General features: G+C 38.8%; 1 protein-coding gene across 1 annotated transcript in view; it reads right to left on the bottom strand.

Moving 5' to 3' along the window:
* The window catches only part of HMCN1 (hemicentin 1), a 431,303-nt gene that overhangs the window by 75,708 nt on the left and 335,974 nt on the right, over positions 1-19,621 (bottom strand). The window contains exons 68-75 of the mRNA XM_066261348.1: positions 19,185-19,463; positions 12,938-13,134; positions 8,502-8,583; positions 7,025-7,161; positions 2,990-3,131; positions 1,819-1,963; positions 1,315-1,442; positions 850-1,006 (exon numbers count right to left, since the gene is read on the bottom strand). Coding sequence (XP_066117445.1) covers positions 850-1,006; positions 1,315-1,442; positions 1,819-1,963; positions 2,990-3,131; positions 7,025-7,161; positions 8,502-8,583; positions 12,938-13,134; positions 19,185-19,463 — 1,267 coding nt within the window. The remainder of the gene's footprint in view (positions 1-849; positions 1,007-1,314; positions 1,443-1,818; positions 1,964-2,989; positions 3,132-7,024; positions 7,162-8,501; positions 8,584-12,937; positions 13,135-19,184; positions 19,464-19,621) is intronic.

The raw sequence follows: 19,621 nt of genomic DNA, 5'->3' as shown, positions 1-19,621 counted from the left end.
CTTCATATTATTTGTCTTTATTGCTGGAATTAAAATGTTATTTTAAAATACATATTTTTCTAAACAGTAGGTGGGATTTTCAATGAAATGGTTTTTCTTTTTTTTTTTTTCCTTTTCTTTTTTTGTGAGAGAGAGACAGAGATAGAGAAAGACAGAAAGAAAGAGAGATGAGAAGCACTAACTTGTAGTTGCAGCACTTTAGTTGTTCATTGATTGTTTTCTTTTCTTTTTCTTTGTATTTTTCTGAAGTTGGAAACGGGGAGGCAGTCAGACAGACTGCCGCATGCGCCCGACCGGGATCCACCCGGCACGCCGCCCACCAGGGGGCGATTCTCTGACCATCTGGGGCGTCACTCTGTTGCAATGAGAGCCATTCTAGCGCCTGAGGCAGAGGCCACAGAGCCATCCTCAGCGCCCGGGCCAACTTTGCTCAAATGGGGCCTTGGCTGCAGGAGGGGAAGAGAGTGACAAGGAGGAAGGAGAGGGGGAGGGGTGGAGAAGCAGATGGGTGCTTCTCCTGTGTGCCCTGCCCGGGAATTGAACCCAGGACTCCTGCACGCCAGGCCGACGCTCTACCACTGAGCCAACCGACCAGGGCTGATTGTTTTCTCATACATGCCTGGCTGGGAGGGGGGGCTCCAGCTGAGCCAGCGACCCCTTTGTTCAAGCCAGTGACCATAGGATCATGTCAATGATCCCACACTCAAGCTGGAAACCCCAAGCTCAAGCTGGTGACCCTGTGCTCAAGCCAGCAACATCAGGTTTTGAGCCTGGGTCCTCAGCATCCCAGGTTGATGCTCTATCCACTGTGCCACCACCTGGTCAGGCTCCAGTGAAATAATTTCTTACCTGTAGGAATTCTGATTTTGATCCACATTGAGAAGATGCCCATTTTTTCTCCAGGTGATTGACGGTTTTGGTATCCCAGTAGTCTCACAAGCCAGAGTAGTCTGAACATTTACTGTTACAGTGATGTTGGTGGGGCCCAGAGCAATAGATGGAGGAACTAAAACAAAGCCACCAAAGAAGAAGGAAACACACTCAGCAAATAGTACGCCTTCTGAAGTATTTCTGCCAATGTGAAATTAACCATTACTAACTTGCCTCATAGTTACAAAACAATATGGTTCTGCAAATTTAAATAGCATGATGATGGTACTATTGGTAATGAGGAGAAAACATAGGTCTTGTTCATAATAAAGTGCATTATATTTAAATAGCCTTGGATGTCAAGGTCTTTAGGACCTTACTGGTTTAGGCTATCAGAGAACATGTGACCCAAAGATGGGATGTTGTTCAGAAACGTGCGTTTACCATGGACTTGTAAATCGATCCGCCTGCGGTCTGTTCCAGCAACATTGGTAGCCATACACAAATACCGCCCTGTGTCAGTGACATGTGCTGACTGGATACGAAGGAATCCATTTTCCAAGATGGAGTGTCTACGAGAAAGATCACAGGGAAGCCCCACAAATCAGCCTTTTCTGATTGTTCACGGTTTTGACCGAGAGCACTTATAAAGACTTAGTTAAATCCACCGCTCGTCTTTTTCCTGCTTTGGAAATTTATAATATTCTGATGGGAAAAAAGGATATTCTGCAAAGGTGCACAGCAGATGGGCCTGTGAAGGATTATCTGGGAAGGATTATCATCGTTATGTTTTGGACGTAAGTCTTAGGAATTATGCTTTTAAAATACTAGATTTTGATTCTTATATTAAGACGAAGAGACTAATTCTGATATAACAAGACCAACACAATGCACTGGAAAGAAAAGATGTGAGGATTTGTATTTCAGTTCCCTTCCCAGCATTGGTACCTTGCGTGATTCCCAGAGAGAACAGCTCCATCCTTTCTCCATGCTATCCTCGGCGTGGGCACACCTTCAGCAAAGCATTCCAATACAATTGACTTATTTAAGTGAATGACAAGACTCTGGGGGCCGCCCTTTATGCTTGGAGGAACTGCGCAAGAGATACACACGGAGAACTTCAATTATGTTAATAACACAGCCTGAACTGAGGCTGTGAAGCGGTAATACAAGGTGAGCCTTGAGTCAAATGTGTAACTTTGCCCACAGCTAATTCAGGTTAATGTAAACAGAATCAGGGTTTTGTTTCTAAAATGTTATTCAAGATACCTTGTGATTAAACATAAAGAGTATATGGGGGAAGGGGATTTTAAATCCCTGATATGGTGTGTGAAATCTGGCTTTCTATGAGAGGCTTGAATAAAAATCAGCTCTCATCTGATGCAAATTAAAGATGATAGTTCTTATTTCTCTCTGGCCAAATAATGGTTAGAGAATGTTAACACTGGCACAACTTCATTTTAAATAAAGAACAGAAAGTGGGCTGTTTTAACACAAAGCACATCTGTGATTAATCATGCAAGTCTCAGAGCATGGCTTTTATTAATCATTGAATGCATATGGGAATAAAAAACCTGAACTTTAATTTTAGTAGTAGAGATATTAGTTGTGTGGGTCACTCAATAACCTGCAAAGTTTCATATATGAAAAATCCAAAGGGACTGTTTTTGGGGAAAGTCTGTATTATCTTCCTGAAATTCGGCAGTTAAGGTTAGATGTTATATCTGATAAAATTAAAATTCTATAGCAGACTCTAGCACATATATACTGAAACATCAACATCAATAAAGAAGAATAAATAATGGGCCACTTGTCATTTGGAGATTTAGCATATTAACTTCCTTAATGGGTCTGATCTGAATGACACAAAACATTGGGATAGCTGATAACAGAACATATCCTCTAAGTTAGAGTAATATATCTTTAATTATTTATTTTGAAATTGAGTTAGTTTGAATGTGGCTGCAATACAAATGCTAAAAATACTGTCATTTTCTAAAGAAATAAAATAATCACAAGAGTTAATTTAATAGTCATAAAAGAACAAAAAAGGTTATTATCTATTTGAATGCCCTTGGCTAAATTTTTAAATTGTGAAATAATGATTAATTTTTCTTACCATTTACAGTGAGAATAAATTCTTTTGTAGTCTTTCCTGCGATGTTGCTGGCAACACAGGTATAATTGGCTGTGTCCCCTAGATCTGCATTATTAATCTGCAAGTACCTTCCTCCAGATAGGATTCGTACTCGAGGTGTTGCCTGGATTGAGCAAGCCAAGTTTATCATTAAAATGTCAGAAAAAGGAAATTAAGTATTACTTTATAACATCAAAAGTATCTATAGTAAACTGTAGAGTGCCTATCTTCCAGGAATGTATTGTCTCCTACCTCTCCCATTATTCTTATATCAAAAACCCATGGGAGCCTGACAGGGTGGTGGCACGGTATATAGAGCATCAACCTAGGATGCTGAGGTCCCAGGTTTGAAACTCAGGTTGACGCCTTGAGCATGAGCTCACCAGTTGGGGCGCTGGTGTGAGCATGGGACCATCAACACGACCACATGGTTGTTGGCTTTAACAAAGGGTTACTGGTTCAGCTGGAGCCCCCCCCCCCCGCCCCAGTTAAGGCACGTATGAGACGCAATCAATGAACAACTGAAGTGCTACAACTACAAGTTGATGCTTCTCATCTTTCTTCCTTCCTCTCCCTCTCTCTCTCTCTCTCTCTCTCTCTCTCTCTCTCTCTCTCTCTCTTACTTTCGCTAAAACAAACAAAGCCCCCATCATGGGAACTATTTCTATGAGCATGGTTAAGGCATGGGGATAATAAATGTCCCCAGAGGTCTTGGCCACAGTGATCACTCATGGACAGGCAGGTGACTCAAGTTGGGCTTGTCAGAGCCCTCTGCAGGTCTCTACTGTATATGCTGGGTGACACAGCATGATTTTTCCCCTAGAATTACTGGTAGCAAAGATGACATAAGCCTGGTAGCAACCTTATTAACACACGGGGACAGCCTGCTCTGACTCTAAGTCAAAGCAAGCAGAGTTGAGAGTCAGAGAAAGGATATAGATGCTTGATTGCATGATTAGAACCCCTGGGTATGGTGATGCCTAAAGCCTACATACATATTCAGTAACTAATAAATAGCTTAAAATTTTTTTAAGTTGGTTTAAATTTCAATCGTCACAACTGAAAGTTTGCTTTGGTTAACTTACAGAAAATAATTATCCTTTAACATTTTTAACATTTAAAATGTTTAACATTTATTTTAAAAGTTCATAAATGATTGTAGTCTGTAAATATTTGTTAAGCATTTATTTTATGGCCAGGCATGGAACCAAGAATTATAAAAACATAGAGACAATTAAATTTAACCTTTGCTATTAAGTCCAATTGGGTAAACAAACAATTTTGTTTAAATTAAAATGCATGATGCTCATAATCATTAAAAAATGCCAGGTAGCATAGAAGACTGATATTTTCTGGTTGTACTTAAGCTGGAATTACTCCAGGAATAGCCCAAATAAGATTTTTCTACCCTATGGGCTCTGTCTTAGATAGATATATATTTCTAATGAAAAAAAGTGTTCACACTAACATATGCAGTTCAGGTCCATTACTGTAAAAGTCCACACATTTTCTCTGGGGGAATTAGTGATAACATTTTATTACCATTGATAAGAATACGTGATTTCTAAAACAAACATGGTACTTCCTAAAATTTTTAAAAAATTTTATATGGGTATCACAGGATTTTAGGCTAATTAAAGTGCTCAGAGTTGGATACCTTTTTTTAAAAATTAAGTGAGAGCAGGGAGGCAGACAGACTCCCACATGTGCCCTGACTGGGATCCACCCAGAAAGACCCTTATGGGGTGATGATCTGCCCATGTGGGGCATTGCTCCATTGCTTGGCAACCAAGCTATTTTTAGTGCCTGAAGTAGAGGCCATGGAGCCATCTTCAGTGTACAGAGCCATCTTGCTCAAATCAATTGAGCCATGGCTGTGGGGGAGGGGAGAGAGAAAGATAGAAGAGGGGGAGGGAGGGAGAAGCAGATGGTCACTTTTCCTGTGTGCCCTGACCAAAAATCGAACCCTAGACTTCCACACACCGGGCCGACACTCTACCAATGAGCCAACCAGCCAGGGCCTGAGAGTTGATTCTTATCATGTCTTTCTTCCATGAACACCAATAAGTTCTGCTAACTTACTAAGTTTCACTAAAATTTTCCCTGGTTCTCTTCCCATTTACTGTCAGCAATTCCTCCAAGTTGACTTCTTTCCTCAGACAGAACCTCATTGTTGTGTCTGATCACCAAGTTGATGATCTTGCTTTCCTACTCCACTGAGAAAATGAAAGCCGAGTGTCTGCAATGCTCTCCTCCTCCCAGGCTGCACACGAATGCCACCTTCCTTTCTAGTTTCCCATCTTGTGAAAAAAGGTCAGTCACTCCATCCAAGGATAATCTCTTCACCTGTGACTAGGGTCCCATGCTTTTCCCATCCAGCTCCCTTTGTTTTATAAGTTCCTCTTTCTCTTTCCTATATTTTTAATCTCTTTCTTTTAGTATATAAAAATATATAAATCTCTTCTATAACATTTAGAGAATAATCCACAGTTATTTCCAATTCCTCTTATTCCTTAACTCCCGCAACAACTACAGACTGTCCTTTACTTTGACCACTCTACTGAAGAACCATTATTCAGATCTTTAGTGACTTTTATGTATTCGCAAAACCAATAGACACAACTTATTTGTATCCTGATGTGGCTTCTGCTAACCACTTCCTTTCTTTTCCTTGACTTTCAGTACATCAGCACCTCCTAGGTCTCATCCTCTCTCCCTGAGTCCTCCTTCTTAGTCCCATTCATTTTCTCATCTTCCTTGCTTGCTTGGTCATTGTCAGTGTTGCCTTGGACTTTGTTTTTGTTTGCTGGGCTGCTTATCCTGTAAGCTTTCTGGTCAGCCTCATGTAAACCTAAGGCTTCAAACAAGAAGTTATACCGTGAGGACTACCAACTCAAAAACATTTTAATGAAATATGGACCCCTACTCCTTAATGCTTTTTAGAATCTCCACTTGGATACTATCTAGGTAATTCAAACTCAGAATATCTAAAACTGAACTCATCATTTTTTTTTCATAACTGGTGAACTCACCCTGTCCTAGTACTCACATCAGTTGGTCATATCTAGGATTAACCTGAGTTTATTAGTAGCCACTCTATAATCTTTGACTTACTCCTGTATCTTTTCAGAGAGTCTGTGAGCTCCTTGAGGACCAACACTACTCTTACCAGCAATCACAGCATACAGCATGGTAGTAGGCATACAATAAACAGAGAAACTGAGGCAAGAGAGAATTAAGCGATATGTATCTCATTTACCATGTAACTCTGAGAATCCAGCCTCTCTGTGTTTGGTGTTTTAGTGTGTTTTGGTGGTGGTGGAAGTCTTTATACCTTCGGTATCAGAGGAAATAATCTCCTTTTACAGTTAGGTACAGTGTACCATCATAGGTTATACAGGATGGGGAAGAACAAAGGAGGGGAAAATAAGGTAAATAACTATTAGGATAAGGACAATCAGAATATTCAAAGTCAAGACTTTGAGCCAACACTGAAAGGCTATTCAGGCTCCTGGCTAAAACCCTCTGTGACAGTAGACAGGTATAAGCGGAGCATGGGAAGCTTTAGAAGGCCAGTAACTTTGTTCTTCAAAGATTCCAGTCCTAGACTCCTGATATTGCACAGACTCTTGGGTTACTCTTGAGGTCCACATTTGGACCAGGGAAAGTGAGTAACAGGTTTGCCGTAGAGACTTGGTGGGACATGTCTTTTGAAACTCTGAAGGATTTTTCTCTCTCAAGTACAAAAATAGCTGAATGTTTCACATCTAACTTTTAATTCATGGGTGCCAGAAGATACACCTTGAGCCAATTTACAGAGTGTCTGAATCAAAATACCTGGTTTTTGACCCATTAAAAGGCTGTAACAAGAAGAAGGCTGATCAAAGGACCCTGTGTCCACCCCTGCAATGTTGAAAACCTAGTAGCCTGATGTTTGGTTTTGTCTACCTAGCAGAAACTCCACAGCTGTTTTATTTCTTATCTCAAAATAAATCTGTGGAATATAGCAAGACTTACCTGTAACCATTCTCCATTTTTAAGCCAACTGATTACAGGTGGAGGCACTGCATCCGATTTACATTCCAATGTCACTTGTCTGTTCCGTAACACAGTGAAATCCTGGGACCCATCCGTTCCAGCAATGTTAGGGGGGACTGAGTGTGAGAAAGAATACACCAAAGGCTTTCCATAAACGAGACATAAAATGAGCAGAATTATTATAGGTAATCAACAAATGTAGTGCCTGCTATCTGGAAAAAAAAGGCATACACTTAAAACATTCCTCATTCCATTTATGGTACCAATGGTTACAGAAAGTGGCATGCATTTTTACCTCATTCAGTATTTTTACAGACACAAGTAATGAAATTCTTCCATAGTCCCATGCCTAATAGACTAAGTAATATAATCACACTAATATCACCATTTAACAAATAAAGAAACTAAAGCACAGAGAAGGGATCCCATGTCCAAAACAGTTGGTCAGGATTTTCTCTCAACGTCAGACTTTAAAACAACTAAATTATAGGTTGTCTGTCACAATATCCAGAAATGTATATGCTGTTCTTAATGTGCAGAAATGTATCTTTTTAATGGAACTCATGTTATAATACACAATTTACATGTCAATAGTGGAAGGTCTAATTTGTGTGTAGAGCAGGTGGGCAATACTATATATATGTCAATACTATACATATATATGATATATAATATATAATACAGAGGACACCCCTATATTACACCAATGCTATGATTCACACTTCGTCATTTAGGCTATGAGGAAGAGATAAAATACATCTAGTTTCTAAAATGTTCTTCTCCATAAAGAGAAATTTCCATCTATATTGTTGAGTGTAACCGGTCTAACTTTTGAGAAGGTAATTTGGTCTTGTGTGTGTGTGTGTGTGTGTGTGTGTGTGTAAACAAGTAAGAAATTTATCAATATAAAGTAATAAAGGAGATAGGCCAACTAGTACGTACAAAGATGTATATAATGGTGTTGCTTATATTGGTGAAAAATATAGAAATAGCCTAAATATTCAAAAATAGGGAATAGAGTAAATAAATGATGGCCTATACATTAAATAAAATAGTATGCCATCACAAAAAATTAATGCTATAAAAATATTTTTTTGACATGAAAGCATATTTACCATTAAGCAAGATTAAAAACAAATGTAAAGTGGTCTTATTTTTGCATGGTAAGATTATGAATTTAAAATTTTTATTTTTATCATAATTTATATTCTACTCTTTTAAATCAATAAATATGAATTACTTGTGCAGGAAAAAATAACACCCAAGTATCAAAATCCACTGAACTATTCCTTCAAAGCATTTGCTCAAATATAAGAATCAGATTTTCAAAATTCCCATTTCCCAATGGACAAACATGACTTATGATATGCTGTGCAGTTGCCCCAAGCTCCACAAATTATGGGTTATAATCAGGTGTGAAGGTTCGCTGGACAGCAGAACGTTCTGCCGAGTTTACCGTGCACTCTCACTAAATGCTCTTTATCGTCATCTCCTGCAGGGCTGGATGCCAGACACGTGTATCGTCCTGTGTCTTCCACCTGAGAAGCCCAAACAAGCACATTACACAACGTTGCCAGGGCGGTTTTGGTCATGAGAATAAATACCCACTACCATGAATCTGAAGATCTCACACAGAGCAAGATTTTATTAAGATGGCACAGTAGTTCAACTTTAATAAACTCTTTTAACATTTGTGATTATTAGCACTCAGATATCAAACATTGCTTGGTATCTGTATTAATTATATGTCAATCTAGGTTTTAACAGGGTTTCAGTATTTTATCTCAGAAAAAGTGTATGTTAGATATAATTAATGATCCCAGGGAAGGCAGATATGTATGTAGCACCAAGCATCAGAGATAACAGACTAGATACTCAATGTTTATTGAAGAAATTAAGTATCTATGAGTTTGAATTTCAGACTGAAAAATTCAACTGGTGTCTTCCTGAAGAAAATAAAATTACCGTATTCCCCCATGTATAAGACGCTCCCATATATAAAACGCACCTTAATTTTGGGGCCCGAAATTTGAAAAAACAATGTATTACATAAAGTTATTGGACTTGTTTTACTCATCATAAAATTCATACAACTCCTCATTAATGTCAAAACTCCCATCTATTAGCTTGTCCTCATCTGTGTTTGATGACAAATCACTGTCTTCATATATCGCCTCATCCTCAGTTCCATCTATGGCATTTGAAATGCCACAACCACTGTTTAAGACGCACCCAGTTTTTAAACCCCACATTTTTAGAAAAATGTTGCATCTTATACATGGGGAAATAAGGTAAATAAATTAAATGAATGACTATCAGGTTATTTAAACAAAGTACATTAATGCCACATTTTGAATCTACCTTTGACTTATGTGAGGAAATGAAAGGGCTATCTATATTATGTAATTTGGCTGTAAATAGTGTCAGACTGACAGCAAAATGTGTTATTTTTTTACTAAAACCAGAAACATTGCTTTAAAAATCCCCAAGCATAGTTTCCACTGGAAGTGTTCGTCTTCATTCAGATGTCTGACATTGTGTAGAAACAGCCCATGCTTATGTATGTATTTGTAAAGTATATTCTGAAAAATAGATGATCGTACTACTGTGAAAGTGTATTTTGGAAAAGTAGAAAAATCTTGTTTTCATTTATTTTACTACTTGAACATTCCTAGTATATTGGGAATTTAAAAATTCTTACATTTAAAACTGACTTTATAGGTTATGGAAAAACTTTTTGGTGGGCTGCAAAAACTCCTTTGAAAAAATTTAAGACCAGTATGCTAAGACCAGGACGTTTGGAAAAGTACTTAAACACAACCTTAGAAGAATGGCACACCGTCCTTCAATTAAGAATTTAGAATGATGTGTTATTGCCTGGAGAATCATTTCTGAATTTCTCATCAGATTTTCAAAACCTCTAAAACGTCAACTCTTCTCTACCAACTCAATTTATTTCCAAATGATACTTCCCGCCCTCGACGTGTCGTGACTTAGCCAAACTTGAACTATCATTCGTGACTACTCTTAAATCTAGCCTCCTCCAAGAAATGTTTCCTGACAACGTATGCCCTTCAATATATCCACAGTCATTATTTGTGGCTACATTTTCTGAAACATGTTCTATGAATAGAGGGTTTGAAAATTGTAAGTAATCAGATTTTTTTTTTTAGAGTACGATTTCGCAGAGTTGTTGACAAGTGCATGGCTCAAAGGAAGGAAAGGTTCAGTATGTAGTTTCCCCATTCTAGCTGGACATACAGTTCTTTGCTCTTTGAAATAAACCACAGACGAGTGTTTGTTGATAGATGTCTTAGGAAACCCTTGTCTCTACCACACATTTGGGGATCTACAAAACTTCCATTAAGCACCAGGCAATCTATACATTATAGATACATACATGAAAAGACAGAGTTCAAATGAGAAAAACATAGTTAGTAAGTGCTATAATAGAGATGTGTACAAAATGTTAGGAAAACAGAGGAGTAGAGAAACCGAGAGCAGTCCTTCTACTTGATAAAATTAAAATTTTCACTTCTATAATGCATTCAATGGTGTTCTTATTATTTCTTTTTCTAATTTTATCACACAGGTTATTTCTTCTAGGCAACAAAGAACATCTGCAAGGCTGAGAAATGGCTTATGTATTATGTTTGTATTCTCAGCAACAGCTAGAACATGTGGGTCAACATCTAACCCTCTATGACACCTTTGTCTTGTTCAGTTATAACCCAAGTTTTAATTCTTGCATTTAAGACCTACTATAATGTGGCTTTAATATCCCTTTCAAGCTTTATTTACTATGATTCTTTTATACTTATAATTCCTTTAGAAATTTTTAATTTATATTCCACATATTTTCCTGTCTTCCTGCTATTCTTCATGTTAATTTTTTTTTTTTTTTGTATTTTTCTGAAGCTGGAAACGGGAAGAGACAGTCAGACAGATTCCCGCATGCGCCCAACCGGGATCCACCCGGCACGCCCACCAGGGGGCGACGCTCTGCCCACTAGGGGGCGACGCTCTGCCCCTCCGGGGCGTCGCTCTGTTGCGACTAGAGCTACTCTAGCGCCTGGGGCAGAGGCCAAGGAGCCATCCCCAGTGCCCGGGCCATCCTTGCTCCAGTGGAGCCTCAGCTGCAGGAGGGGAAGAGAGAGACAGAGAGGAAGGAGAGGGGGAGGGGTGGAGAGGCAAATGGGCGCCTCTCCTGTGTGTCCTGGCCGGGAATCGAACCCGGGACTTCTGCACGCCAGGCCGACGCTCTACCACTGAGCCAACTGGCCAGGGCCCATGTTAAATTTTTTTTTACTTTCTTTTTGGTCTGTTGAAATTATAACATCCAAATGATTTGCTGATTTAACCTGGGTTTCCTCTGGGTTATTACAATGTCTCATGGAAAGAAGAGGGAAATGGCAGGTGTGTTCTTGGTGTCAGAAATGAAAACTGGCCCTGGCTGGCGGCTCAGTGAATAGAGCATCAGCCCACCATATGCACATCCTAGGTTCGATTCCTGGTCAAGGTACACAGGAGAAGCAAACATCTGCTTTTCTTCCCCTCCCTATCCTCCTTCTTTGCCTCTTCCCTTCATGTAGCCAGTGGCTCAATGGGTTTGAGCATGGCCCCGGGTGCTGAAGATAGCTCAGTTAGTCTGAGCATCAACCTCAGGTGCTAAAAATAGCTCAGTTGACTCAAGTATCAGCCCTTGATGGGTTTTCCTAGTGGATCCCGGTCAGGGTTAGTGGATCCTGGTCAGGGTGCATGCAAGAAAAAGAAAAGAAAAGAAAAATGAAAACTATGCTGAGCTCCACTGGTGAGGTTTTTGAACCAGACCCAGGACTGAGACCCAGCCCATCACTGAGCAACAATAAGTATGTGGCAGGTAAGTGCTCATCTCTACAGGTCCATTTCTGGAACTGTAGAAGAACAGAGATAAAGACACTGTCTCACAGGATTGTTGTGAGGGTCACAACTGTGATAGATAGAGCTCACAGCTGAACTGACACCATTTATAATCCTTAACTCTCTTTCCCCAGCTCCCTTTCCTTCTCTTTCCTCAAGGAAAATGCAAACAAAAACAATTAAACAATTTGTTATTCTATTTTTTAAAGGAATGTTGATTACAATAACAATAATAGCAGCAGCAACAACAACAATCCTATCTCACTCTATTTTAGAATCACTGTATGCCTGTGGCTCCAGTCTAAGTACATCATCTTAGTTTAGGTTTAAATGCCCAAGTGTGTGAGTTACATATTATTATTTTACCCTCAGTTTACAGAGGAGCACACTGGGGAACAGATGGATAATATTTGTAATATAAGACTTGCCTTTGTTAGGACAGAAGACTGTGACACTATGCTATCCCAGACATATTTCTCTTTAATATATTCACATTTCTGATTAATTTCCTTAAACACAACCTAAAAAAACAGTCAATTTTATTCAATTGTTCTTTTTTTTTTTTTTTTTTGCAAAATTGTGTCTCTTTAGATTTTCATGTCAGGTAGTTCATTTTGGAGATCAGATGTGCTCTTTGAGGCTTCATATAGTGTGTGCGTGTGTGTGTGTATGTGTGTGTGTGTGTGTATATATATATATATATATATTGAATTGCTTTTTTGCCAGTTCCATAACCAGCTACATGGCACAAATTAAGAGCTTCAGTAAATATTCTGTCAGTTATAATACTGAAAATTTGTAAAAGTTAATGTACAGATATATTTCTTCTGAGTTTAATATATTTCTACATTTTAAAAAAATCACGTTCTTGTATGTGTCTAGAGACCTGTGATATACTCAAATTCAAAGATACAACTTTTCCAATATTTCTCATATATCAGCGAGGGAAAAGTTGAACCTAGGATAAAACAGTTGTATGAACTTTGAACTTACCTGACTGTTAGCTATTCGCAGAACCTCTCCTCCTCCAAGAGTCTGTATCTGATCTGTCTGCGGAAGGGGCCGTCCATCTTTCATCCAGGTAATTTTAGGAGCTGGGATTCCAGAAGCGATGCAGGTAAGTTCAAGTGGATTATTAACTATCACGGATATCTCTCTAGGTTCTTCAGATCCATTGATATGAGGGGGTTCTATTTCAAGGAGATTAAAAACAAGAAAATGCACTTGCTCTTTAAGTCACACTGATTAGAAAAACTTTAAAAGAAAGTTCGATGCAAATTTATGGTTCGTATGATATAAATTGATTAGAATAAAGAAACAAAATAATTACTTGATGTTATTTCCATTTTTAAAACAGCAACATTTTGAAAGGGATGGATCATGGCTTTAATAGGTCATCACAAAGTAGTTGTACCTCAGTAATTGGGGTTCAGATAGAGCAGTCTCACCTAACTGTAAAGATTTGAAAACAATAAAAACTAAACCCACCTTGTGCCATTTTTCAAAGAGAGTACTCAAACATAGTAGTGTGTTTTTGCGCTTTTTCAATATCTGTTGTTTCTACAAAAGCCACAGGCAAATGCTATGGAATTTTGCTATCATCTCTCCCATGCTGAGCTTTAAGAGAGGAAACAATGACTAAGCAGAAGGAAAAAGAACAGCTACATTTGGAGACTGTTTCTGAATAAGACACATTTGTTATGTCTGGACAGAAATACTTTTCTTTTTTTTTTAATTTATACTTCTAAATTATCATTCCAAGGGGATGTTAAGGAATGTAGACACTTGAAAAAAACAGCAAGGTTTCTTGGTTCAACTATTCCTACGTTTAGAATTCCTTTTGAAACAGACTCCCCTTACAATGATCACTCAAGTTTTCTATGAACAATTCCAGCTTACTGTTTCTTAAGGCAGCCAAAAGAACTGTTGGACAGCTCCAAATGTTAACTGTTTTTATTTGTTATTTATCAGGCACATAGCTTAGAACAGAGGCCCATGGCAAAGGGTCTGGAGTCAAACAGCCTGAGTTAGAATCTTGGTTCCAAAACTTTTTAGGATAGTGGATTTGGACAAACCTCAAAATAAGGATAGTACTATTTAACTAATAGGATTGCTGTGAACATTCAATGAGATAATTTAAGGATAGTGCTATTTAACTAATAGGATTGCTGTGAACATTCAATGAGATAATCTATGAATGATATGTATTTTTTTTTGTTTCTGAATCTTTTATTTTACAATTAAAGTTTTTTTCAAAGTTATTACTACTAAAATGTCTACTATAGCTATTGATATTATAATTAAAATCTGCCTCCTAAAAATTTCTACTTACAGTCTTCATTCCCCTTTCTGGAAAAAAAAATTAAATCTGTATTTTTTTTTAGATTTTAATTAAGAAGTCAGACAAAATACATTTTCATAAATGCATTTTAGACTGAGTCAAGATTTCTTGCTTAAAAGATTTGTGTCTCCATGTTGCTTACTGAATTAAGTAAAAATTCCACCTTATATAATAGCTTCCAAGGTTTCCATAATATGGCTTTAATCCATCTTTATAACATTATCTGCTTTTGATATACTTATATGTAACCTAGATTTTAAATTAGATTACTTCTTCCCCCACAAGTACAGTCCTTTCCTGTTCTGCGTCTTTACTAATGCTATTCTTTCCGGTGGAACATTCTCCAGCACTCCCATCTCCTCACTGAGCATTTTTAAGTTCTACCACGGTCGCATTAATGTTGTTAAGTTCATTTGTAAAAACTATAAATCTTTTTAGCCCTGGCCGGTTGGCTCAGTGGTAGAGCGTCGGCCTGGTGTGCAGAGGTCCCGGGTTTGATTCCCGGCCAGGGCACACAGGAGAGGCGCCCATCTGCTTCTCCACCCCTGCCCCCTCCTTCCTCTCTGTCTCTCTCTTCCCCTCCCGCAGTGGGGTTCCATTGGAGCAAGGATGGCCCGGGCGCTGGGGATGGCTCCTTGGCCTCTGCCCCAGGCGCTAGAGTGGCTCTGGTGGCAAAAGAGTGACGCCCCGGAGGGGCAGAGCATCGCCCCCTGGTGGGCGTGCTGGGTGGATCCCGGTCGGGTGCATGCGGGAGTCTGTCTCTCCCCGTTTCCAGCTTCAGAAAAATACAAAAAACAAACAACAACAACAAAAAATTATAAATCTTTTCTTGATTCTCTCAACAAACTATTCAATATAAAATTTCTATCCCTTTTAATTTCCATAGCATGTTGTCTATATCACTCAAAAGCATGTTTCTATTTCTCCTTTGACTATGATCAATTCTTCATTCCTTTCACTCATTGGTTGTTTACTATGTGTCAGTCACTGTGGATAAAAAGATTTGTTAGACATGGCCCTGATCCTTAAAAGGTTATAGTCACTAGATTTAAAATAACAACAATAACAATGGCAACAACAGAAACAAAATTTTCTCAGCTGGTCCAATCCTGTCATCACATGTGTTAGTGATTGTGAGCTATCGCACTGTGTCTTGTCCATACGCCTGGTACTTTGGGCAGCACAGTTACCCACACTCTGATGACTCCAGAGCTTTATTTCTAGCCTAGATCTTTCTTCTGAGCTCCGGACCCATCAATCCAATTATTCTATACATAGCTTCAATGGGATGTTTGAAAACTGCTTCAAACTCAACATGTATTCAGCCTGAACCTGTTACTTCATTTCTCACAACCTGTTCTTTTTCCAGCGTTCCTTGAATTTGTGTGATGAATCCACCCATCACTCAGTCACGTGAGCCAGAAACAAGGAGTCATCCTTGATAGCTATATTAACATCTATTCCCCACCCAATATTCTCTATTTGTCTCTTTCGTATAAACAGACCCCAATTGTGTTGGAACTGTCATGTGCAAAGAACTGCATTTCCTACTCTCTTTAGTAGAGTAGGTGGAGCAGCATGTGATGATTCTAACCCATGAGATATAAGTGGAAGTGGTTTTGTGGGACTTCATAGAAAGTCTCTTTAGGGCCCACATTTTGTGCTTCTAAATTGTCCCTGCTCCTTTGTTGCATCTAGTGACACTGGTGGTGAGCCCATAATGCACAACCGCTGAACAACTCTGATGTGAAGGCCAAGAGAACTGTAACTAGCTGACCTGGTAAACCAAGGCAGCTACTGCCTAGCTCCAGAGATCTCGCTCAGCAAGAGAAACAAAAGCTCTCTGTTGAAGCTGTCATATTTTTAGGTGTTCTGTTATTCCCAAACAGAACTCCTAACAATACAATGGTCTCTCAGATTCTTCTCCTGTCCTGCTCTAAAGCAGCTTTCCATTCTACAGGGAAGAGTGGTCTTTTCAAACTGCAACTCTACTCATGGCATTCCTTTTAGTAGAATTTTTAATGGTTTTCCATTGTTCTAGGATAAAACCCAAAAATTTTTAACGTGGTTGACAAAGCGCTTCATAGCCTGGACCCTGTCAAACCCCTGAGCTTTATTTTGTGTGATTTTCTCCCTTGCTTTCAATATTCTGGCCAAACTGGACTTTCCAGAACCGCTAATACACCATGACACTTCCCGCCATGTGGACAGAATTAAATTGAGAACACAGTTCCCCAGATTAGGGCAATTTATATTCACATTCTGAGTGGAGCCCTGATTCAAGTGTCGAGTTTTTCAGGTTTTAATGGCATGAGCTTTCAACAGATGCTGAAATGCAGAAACTTCTCATCTTTCTTCTGAGCCAGTTCTCAAATCTGTTTTAAGAAAATATTATCCTTCTAAAGCCCTTCATCCGGGAAGGCTGTTCTTTGTAAACTGCTCTAACTACTCTCCTTCGTTTCCTATATCCAAAAACTGCGCTGTGGTTCTGAGTCTGTGAATTCCTGGAGGGTTCCTTCTCTCCTTCCCCAGCCCTCATCCTGGGCCTGGCCCCTGCCTTTTCAGGCCTGTATGGCTACCCGGGCTCGGCAGCTCCTTCTCAACTCTGTCTTCGGATGGAATTTCTGGGAAATGAAATCTACTTGTAACACATTCCTGCTTGAGCTTCTTTCCTGCCTTTGTCAGAAGGTCCAAATTCTCTAAAATGTCCCCAAGGCTCTTTATAGTTTGTAAATTTCCAGGCTTGTCTCTTTGCTACTCTTCCTTTCATATGCAGTTCACCGGGTACAGATGGACAACTCAAGCTCTATCATTCTTAGGTGACAGATGTAGGCAACTCACCACTCACCTCTGCATACCCTACCCTTTAAGGCTCGAATTGATCCTTTAGGGGATGTTCTCTGAACCTTACCATCCCACAGAATGTGATTTTAGTCATATAATCCTCATCATATTCAAAAGTATATATTTGTTCAATATCTGTGTTCCCCTAGATTTAGGAACTGGAAACCACATCTTTTTTTTATTTTTTATTTTTTTGTGAGACAGAGAGAAAGACAGATAAGGACAGACAGACAGGAAGGGAGAGAGATGAGAACCATCAAGTCTTCATTGTGGCACCTTAGTTGTTCATTGATTGCTTTCTCATATGTGCCTTGATGGGGGTGGGGGGCTACAGCAGAGCGAATGACACCTTTCTCAAGCCAGCAACCTTGGGCTTCAAGCCAGCAACCATAGGGTCGTGTCTATGATCCCATCCATGCTCAAGCCAGTGACCCTGCACTCAAGCTGGTGAGCCTGCGCTCAAGCAGGCCACCTCTGAGTTTCTAACGATGCTCTGTTCACTTCACCACCACCTGGTCAGGCCACATATTTCTTACTCAATGACGCATTCAAGTAGCTGTCATACCATATGTCACATAGCAGTTGTTCAATAATTATTTGTGCATGGTGACTAAAACACACCTGGCTTATAATGTATAGCAGTTAATAATTAATACTTAATGGGTGAATAATTAAGGTACAAGACCACATTTACATCATCTTCTGTTATTCCTCATATTCTGTGAATTGCTGGACAGGAAGGTGGTATTCTACTCCTCCTCACAGAATCACACATTCTTCTGTCTTTCATCTCTTGATATCCTGGAGTCCTGCCTCCATTACCATCCTCCATCCTCTGGAGCATCTGTCTATACCACAGTATCTCTCTTTGTTAATCTAGACATTGTTTTGCCTCCCTCTCCAGTTAAAACTTCCTTTAATCTAGCTGATGAGTATCTAATTCCATTCAAGTCGATCAAACAAAGAAACATGTATTCAATGCACTGTAAATACAGCAATAAGTAAGATGGGTACCGCTCATCCTAGAGTTTTAACTAAGGATGAGGCAGACTTCTAAAGTTACACAGTAATTAAATTATAATTGCTACTATGAGAAAGATTACAGGTTATTCTGAAAAACATATGCTAGCCTCTTTGGTTAAAACCCCTGCCAAAATTCTTCCTCTTGTGCTGTGTGAGGTACATTTTGTTCTCTGTAAAGAATATAAAGTTTTACCTATACGATACAAAAAACTCCAAAAAAGTATTGATTATTAAAAGAGTCAGTTCATTTCACTCATCTTCATTTCTCATCCTAAGTAAAAAATTTTGACCTCAAGCAAAAGATGTGTTTTCTCCTTATCCTATTTGTTTGCATTTACAACACTAGAATACACATCTTAAATATTTATTTTAATACACACAAGAGGAGATAGAACTAGGTTATTTGAAACGATAATTATAACTATACTCTACACATTGGATCATTTAAAGACTGTTTGGAACAACATCCAATAATACAAATATTATACTTTTTCATTAAATTGTTGTTATTAGATGTGCTTTTAGTTCTTGGAATAATTTACAAGTAGTAGTTCTCCTCTTTTTAGATGATAAAAAACAAAATGATTTAAATTTAATATGCATCAAATAAGCATAATCCTAAATCAATGATTTTTAGCTTGTGTGTCATAAGAAATTTAAAAACATGCAGTATCTGACTATTTAGTCAGGGCACTAACCATTTTGATATTAGACTGTCAAATAAAAAACAACAGCCAATACAACAATAGCCCTTCAGTGTGAATGAGTCAAAATTATACCTATATTTTTTTTTGTCAGAGAGGCAAGAAGTATATTTTTAGTGTGTCGCAGAATTTTAGTACTTCGTTTATGTGTGCCATTTGATGAAGAAGGTTGAAAATCACTGCCCTAGTTGAATTACAGAACAGAAATATGAAATGCAGTGAGGTTTGGACAAACTTTGTCTCATAGCAAATGATTCTAAGAATTATACTCATTTACTCCATAAGTCTTCACTGTCACCTCCTTCCCAATTAGTGCATGTTTACATACCTAGGACCTTCAGGACAAAGTGTTTGCTGACTTCTCCAGCTTCATTGGAGGCAATGCAAGTGTACCGTCCGGAATCTTCAGTCTCTGCTTTGATGAGCTGGAGGACCATTCCCTGAGTGCTCACTGTCAAATGGGCATCAAGCCCCAGCGACTGGCCATCCCTAAGCCACGACATCTGGGGTGCTGGGGTTCCGTCTGTAAGGCAGGTCATGGAGGTAGAACTACCCTTGACAATGGTGATTTCCTCTGTTCCCATGGCATTGTCCAGATTTGGTGGTACTACACAGAAAACAAACCGGGCAAAATTGATATGCCTATTTTAATCTGAGATCAATTTAGATAAAAGACATTGGTGGGTTCAATTAGTTTCATAGTGTTTCTATGATCTGTAAAAATACAGAACTTAAAATAGCATATAATGAATTGATGACTTCACT

This window comes from Saccopteryx bilineata, chromosome 2, assembly GCF_036850765.1.
Source record: "Saccopteryx bilineata isolate mSacBil1 chromosome 2, mSacBil1_pri_phased_curated, whole genome shotgun sequence".
Lineage (NCBI taxonomy): Eukaryota > Metazoa > Chordata > Mammalia > Chiroptera > Emballonuridae > Saccopteryx > Saccopteryx bilineata.
The sequence above is the reverse complement of the archived record's forward strand: the minus strand, read 5'-3'. Positions and strand labels throughout refer to the sequence as shown.